This window comes from Gavialis gangeticus, unplaced genomic scaffold (genome assembly GCF_001723915.1).
Source record: "Gavialis gangeticus isolate Ggan-Ray unplaced genomic scaffold, GavGan_comp1, whole genome shotgun sequence".
In the NCBI taxonomy this organism is placed as follows: domain Eukaryota; kingdom Metazoa; phylum Chordata; order Crocodylia; family Gavialidae; genus Gavialis; species Gavialis gangeticus.
In genome coordinates this window covers 79,936,503-79,943,517 of record NW_017729031.1, presented here as the reverse complement: position 1 = coordinate 79,943,517, position 7,015 = coordinate 79,936,503, and the positions used below count along the sequence as shown (strand labels likewise).

The 7,015-nt window shown below is 40.0% G+C and overlaps 1 protein-coding gene across 1 annotated transcript in view; it reads right to left on the bottom strand.

The window, feature by feature from the left end:
- PLCL1 (phospholipase C like 1) overlaps window positions 1-7,015 on the bottom strand; it is a 101,561-nt gene that overhangs the window by 79,677 nt on the left and 14,869 nt on the right. The window contains exon 3 of the mRNA XM_019523157.1: window positions 981-1,056. Within this exon, the coding sequence (XP_019378702.1) occupies window positions 981-1,056 (76 nt within the window). The remainder of the gene's footprint in view (window positions 1-980; window positions 1,057-7,015) is intronic.

Here is a 7,015-nt window from a genome sequence, read left to right as displayed (position 1 = left end):
CATAGATGTTTCTTTCCCTAGGGACAAGAAGCAGCAAGACACCTTGTGGCACTGCTACTTGCCCCTGGGGAATGCCTGTGCCACACACCCTCCAATGTGCAGCAGGTTACCCCAGGTGCGGTAGGGGAGGCTGGGGCCAGCAACTCTGTTGGCTCCAGCTGCCTTACCTGGGGTCCAGCAGCCTTACCTGGGGGCCAAACTCCAGTTTTGGGAGGCAAGTGCTATCCCCGCATGCACCTCCCCGCTTTTCTTTTTTTTTTTTGCGTGTGTTTTTTTGACCCCAGGACCTCCCAGGGTAAAAAAAACCCCAAAAACCCAGTGCTGCTACTTTGCAGCACAGAGAACACTTGAACGCATGGTATGTGGTGCTGCAGACGGGTCTGCGGCGCTACATAACGCACAGCCGCAATCATTAGGGCAATTTAAATTTTTGCCTAAATTAGTTTAATTGTGTTTAAAGGTCACAGAGGGAAGCACCAGCACTCCCCCTCTCCCCACAGCCCAGGGACCACTGTGCCTACCGGCAGCTCACCCTCCCCTCTCTGCTGGAGAGGCAGGTAAGGCAGTGGGGCATGTGTATGACACAAGCGTTTAATCAGCCCTAAATTGAAGTAGTGCTTTTTAAAAGCACCACTTCAGTTTAGAGCCCCTGTTTCGTCTACACACGCCCCACCTTATCCACTCCTTTTTCATTAAAAAGAGTTAATTTTACTCATTTAAATATTTGTATAAGTGTCAAAGCACTTTTGGAGTAGGCAAGGTAAGTGGAGAAAGCATCTCTTACAGAGAATTCTTCAGTTCTTTCCTTGACACAGAGTCTTCTAGTTTTCAGGAGAATGGATGTACCAGTGTAAAACAAAATAATGCTTGTTTTAGACAAAGGCAAAAGATGCTTCTCCTGTTGTGAACTCTAAGAAACGTACAGCATGTTGTTTCCACCTCTTTCCAACTGAACATAGACTTACAGAGAACAAGTTTACCTGCTTTCTGACACTGAACAATCTTCTCATGAATGGTGTCTGCTGTTTCGATAAGAAACCTGCTCTCTTGAATCATCTGTCAGAAAATAAATGAAAAACAGATACAATTACCAGGATTTCATTCAGTGAATACTCATGAGAAAAGTAATACAACTAAAAAAAAAACACTGTTCTGAAAGTAAGACAAAAAAGATTAGATCAAACCTTCCTACCATGTCTCCTAATTCCATATCAAAATAAATGACAGTGTCTCAGGAAATATTTAGTCACAGATGTCAAAGAACAGCTGTTTTACATCAGCTAGAAACAATTTTAAGTAACACAAAGAAAAAAAATATGTGATATCAACAGAAAGTAGACTAATACAACTCAAGTCCAGCATTGTACACTATCTGAAAATGAAGGTTTGGTGAGTTCATTAGAATTCTCTCCTTTATATGAAACATTAAAATGATAATTTAAGCCATTCAAGTAAGTGTCTAGCAAAAAAATGTTAAGCAGTTAAGGGTCCCAATTCAAGTAAGAATTTAAGCCCTTGCATACTTCAAGCATTATAGTAGTCCAAATGATTTCAGAATGTCTTAAATTTCCCTTTGGAGAAAATCACAGCCAATTTCTCAGATGAAGCTATGTTGGGGGTTTTTGGTTTACTTAATGTCTTAACAAAGAAAATAACCTGTGACTTCAATGGGGCTGTCCACAAACTAAAGGATATACGCTTATTTATCTATCACCCTGGATCTAAGCCAGAGGCAAACTAATCATACATCAACAAAAATAAGTCATATAATAAAAAATCTGACTCTCCTATCATCTTCAGTAAAACTGCATTTCCTCTTTCGTGTTTACAGACCTTCCAAAACCCTGCAAAAGCCCAGTCAAGCAAAGAAACTGTTTCAATGCTAACTTTACAAAATTATGTGAGACGGCATATATGTTTTTCACAGGAAGGAAGAACATCCTGAAAGATAAAATATATATGCTTAAGCAGAATTTCTGTCTGACTAGTGTAAATCACAAGCAATAATACTAAAACCATTTAAGTTAAAATAGCATAAAAGCAGTGCAAATGAGATTAGAATTAGTCTGAGTACTGCCATGATCTTTATCATAACTTATCTAAAAGTGCAAAAAGCAAAACGCATAAACTGTGTAAGCTTGCCTCAAACACTATAACAGTTCATGTTTTCATCAACTAGGTTAAATGTGAAAGCACTAAATGTTAGGCCCTGATCCTACACCATTGATGTCAACCTTACTTCTGACTGCACTGTATATGAGGTAGAAGTTACTTTGTCAAACATTCTAAAGTCTCTCATTCTAAACAATCTATTCCATATAACTCAACGTATCACTCTTAATTTGCATAATTAATGAAGTGTCAGAGCATTCCCTCCAGTAGAAACACTAAACAATGAATGTTTGGAGGGAGCATACATGAGTAGTTGACAAATTATAATTTTAAAAAACTTTTTTCAAATAACAAGTGCAATCTGCATGGGAGGTAGGCTCAAGAAAATCTCTGCTTTCTAATAATGCTGTTTAGTATTTCTAAATATGGAAAACAATTGTCTGCTGGCTCCTTGATATTAATGGTAGTGTTAAATAAGACTGAAGACAAACATGCCTCTTCATCTCCCTAATGCAAGTGACAAGAAACCTGGGGAGAAATCCAGGTTAACTTTCCTCCAGACAACCCAAACTGGCAAAAAACCAAACAGTGTCAACACAAATCACTGTGCAAATACAGACCAGGACATTTCGTGCCCTGAAAAGCTTATAATAATGTTTATGACAACTTACAAGTAGCTGTAACAAACAATATGAAGGACTGGAAAAAGCAATATAAATATATAGTAACAGCCCACATATGCACAGCTAGATTTTGCTAGAAAATAAGGTAGAACCAAATGTAGCTACAGTTGAACTACTTTAATATCTAGAAGGAATCTGGTCCTGCTGGCATTAAAATATAACAGTATATCATTTCAGTAACAGAAGAACATTGTGAAATCATTACAAAGATGCTGGCAAATTATCACATGCTAATTGGAGATGTAATCAAATTCCTGAGATTTCCAAAACTCTTCGGAAATTTGGATCCACCATGGGCAAAATTGTGTGTGACAAAACATTCTCCATGGCTAGCTTCCAGACTGAAATTGTCTAGATAGTATCCAATGCCTTTCTTTTGTTATTATTTGCTTGTTCCTGCATCATATTGATTTCTTCTCTTTGATATTTTCTCTTTTCATCTGGGCAGAACAACCCTCCGGCATTTCTTCACCACTGCATACAGTAATCTTGTATTAAAGGAACCTTTCTGCTGCTATCCACAAAACCCTCAGTGGAGCCTCAACAGCACATGGAGCAAGATTCTTTTTTTTATTTAAAAAAAAAAAGAGCAAATCACCACAAGCACATCGGGAGACAAAATAAAATTGTCATGTATGTCAAGAATGTAATGAATCACGCTTTAACATAGACTTAATTCCATGATGGTCTAAGCACTCCCAGTTTCACCTGCAGGCACCAATCAGAGCAGGGAGTGTTTGGCACCTCTCTCAGGATTGCCTCACAATGCTTTACAAATGATGGGTCTGTTCCTACAATTCTAGCCAATCCACTTTTTAAATTCATTCAGTTATCCTCACAATATACCTAGGAATCAGGTATAAGTTTAAGTACTGATACTCCCATTTTTAGATGGGGAACAGAGACAGAAGACACATCTGCACAACATGATGCAGTGTTAGGTCAAAATAACCAAGGAACAGAGCTGTGGTGACACACCACTCTATCGGAGCTACTTTATGCCGCTGAGAAGCTCCATCTGTATCTTTATATGGCATTGCACTGTGTGTGTACACATATCCAGAGAGACTCAAAGAAGCAATAAAGTTAATTTCAGAGTTAGGGCTGAGGGGGACAGACTCCTAACTTCCTAGTGTTCTAAAACTATTCCTGATAAGGATTTTTACCTACCATATTTCAGGTTGACATAGTGTATAAGTCAACCCCATTTTTCTGATCCCAAAAGTTAGGAATTTCATAGATCCAGTGTAGAAGTCAACCTAACTTTTTGGATCAAAAAGATGGGGTCGACTTATACTGGCCCCTGCACACCCTCACTGTGGACCAGGTACCCAGGTGGGGGTGGACACATGCCACAGTGCCACTCACAGGGGACAGGGCTGGGATCAGCACTCGACTGCCTCAGCCCCATCCCCTGCAAGCAGCATTGCCCGAGCCACACCAGCCAAACACCAAGCCTGACCCTGTCTGCTGTGAGCAGCACTGCCAAGCAAGTGCCAAGCCCAGCCCCATCCTCTGTGAGTGGCACCAAGCTCAGTGCTCAGCTGGTGCACCTGGGGTCAGCACTGCTTGCAGCAGACAGGGCTAGGCTCAGTGCTCGGCTGGCACGGTCCCATCCCCTATGAGCATTGCTGCCTGGGCTGCGCCAGCCCAACACCAAGCCCAGTCCCATCCACTGCAAACAGCACTGCCAAGCACCAAGCCCAGCCACACCAGCTGAGCACAGTGCAATTTGCAGGGGATGGGGCTAGACTTGGTGCTCGGCAGTGCCACTCACAGCAGACAAGGCCAGGCTTGACACTCAGCTGATGCAGCCCAGGCAGTACTGCTTGCAGGTGACAGAAACTCACCAGCCAAGCACCAAGCCTGGCCTCATCTCTGCAAGCGGTACTGCAGCATGTGCCCATCCCCCTGGATGCCTGGCCCGCAGTGAGGCTGCACAGGGGCTGGTATAAGTTGGGCACAAAGCCTGGCGCTGCTTGCAAGGGATGGTGATATGGTGTATAAGTTGAAGTTGAATTTGAAGAGTTAAAAATTGGGCTTCAAAACTCGACTTATATAACATGAACTACAGTAGTTCAGAATTCCCTGTGCATATGAACCCTTGTCAGAAATGATATTAATATGAAATTAAAGAAATTATATTGACATGAATATCTTGGAAATATTGAGTCTCTACATACCGGTAAAATTGCAGAAACTACAAAAATGTATCACTTCTACCAGTGACAACATCTCTTCTTACCAGTTTTTGAGCAGAGTTATATTAGGACTATGAAACATAAATGTCTTTAACAAAAATTACAGAATGATATGAACAAATACAACCACAGGTTAAAAAGTAGAAAAGAGGAATTAGAAAAAGCACAGAAAAAGAATCTACAAAAGGGATAAAAAGCAACTTCACCTCTCAAAAATATGCATTTATTAAAATGGCAGGGGAATGGAAGAAACCACTTTTAGCCCAATTTGAAAAAAACTGTCAGCAAGAAAGGAGGGAAAGAAAAAAAATCAGTTAAACTAAAAGTCGATCCATACACGAAGCAGAGCAGCAAATGAAAATACACAGGCATAAAAGCTGCCACACTAAAATCTTAAAAGCATCTTAAAATAAGCCCACTTATAAAACCTGAATCCCTAAAGCTGACGAAAATTATAATTTAGGCCTCTAGCTGTCTGTTTAGGCAACTAGCTAGGAATTTAGGATGCTGCTTAATTATATGCCCAATCTCAATAATGGTCCCATGTCCTAATAGAAAATGGCACTGCAGTTGCAGCTTATGCCACTTTTGCTTTCATCAACTCCACTTGGTCCCATGTCAAAGTACCTCACCCTCTCAGGCTAAGTACAGACAGTCACAAAGCCTGAGCCTGAATCGATTCAATCTTTGCAGGTTAGTCTAAGCTGTGTAGATTGAATTATTAAGCAAGTGAACATTCATCTTTGATCCTAGAAATGCAGCTACATGCCTGCAGTGGCCCAGGCCAGAAGCCAAAGTGTACTAATGCATGCCTCACTGCTCCACTGGAGCAGACAGCTTGGGCCAAGGCTAGCCTGCCCACCCTGCAAGAGGGGTTTACAAGGGAAGTGCAAAGCATTCTGGGATGCTGGAGGACTGTAAGTTAACTTGAATCTGGAGGAGATCTGGGACAGAAGTTCAATAAACTGATTTAGTCTACTTATTGCATGAGTATGAATAACATACAAATACAATAGAAAAAATAATGAGAAACAGAAAGTGAAACTGATCATATATCAAAAATGAAACTTATTTGTCTCATTTCAGTGCAAGTGAAAAGCATTAAATTTAGATCAGCCCATTTTTGTTTCACTTACTTTCACTTTTAATAAACTAAGGTGCTACTAACAAGAATAAGTAAATTTGATTAATATACATGATACTAACCTATACAGGAATGCCTGAACTCTTTAGCCATAAAAGACTACAGGATAATTTGCTGTATATACTAAAAGCAGATTCATGAAAGATCAATAAAAAAACTAATAAAAAATATCATTTATTTTTTAGCTAAATTCCAGCACCATATTTTCTCTTCTGACATAAGCTATACTGTACTTTGAAAAAGGGAGTGAAAAATATCACAGCGGCCTCTAACAAAAGAATGTAGGCAAATTAAAGTACAACCTATCCTACGATGATAAATGATACAGCGGCATAGTTCAGAGAATCAAAACATAAAATATTCCACAGATTAAGAATAGAAATTGACTGAAAAATACAAGGGAAAAGGGAGGAACTGTCTCTTCCCCTCCCCACTTTCCTTCTTGTTGGTGCCTCGATTTCCTAAGCCTGCCTCAGACAACGGGCAGTTTTGTTTGGGTAAGGAGTGTAGCAGTCTCTTCAAAACTACAGCATATCAGCAAAACATCCAGTGTGCAAACTGATTCATGACAATTTAAACAGTATTCCACCTTTCAGTATCAAGCATTTCTTGCAGGCATTTCGGACAAGAAACAGCCAAGCAATTAATCATGTGCAAGCAAGACTTGTAACAGTCAGTAATGTTAAGATGCTGACAGGGCCATACAGAATACCTTATATTTTCCCAATATATATTGTAATTGATTTTCTATATGTAAGCATATGCACAGTTTGTGTGGTATAAGAAGAATGGTTTCAAGGACATGATCCAAGAGAGTTCAAAATAGTTTCATAGTTTCTAGGGTCGGAAGGGACCTGAGCAGATCATCTAGTCCG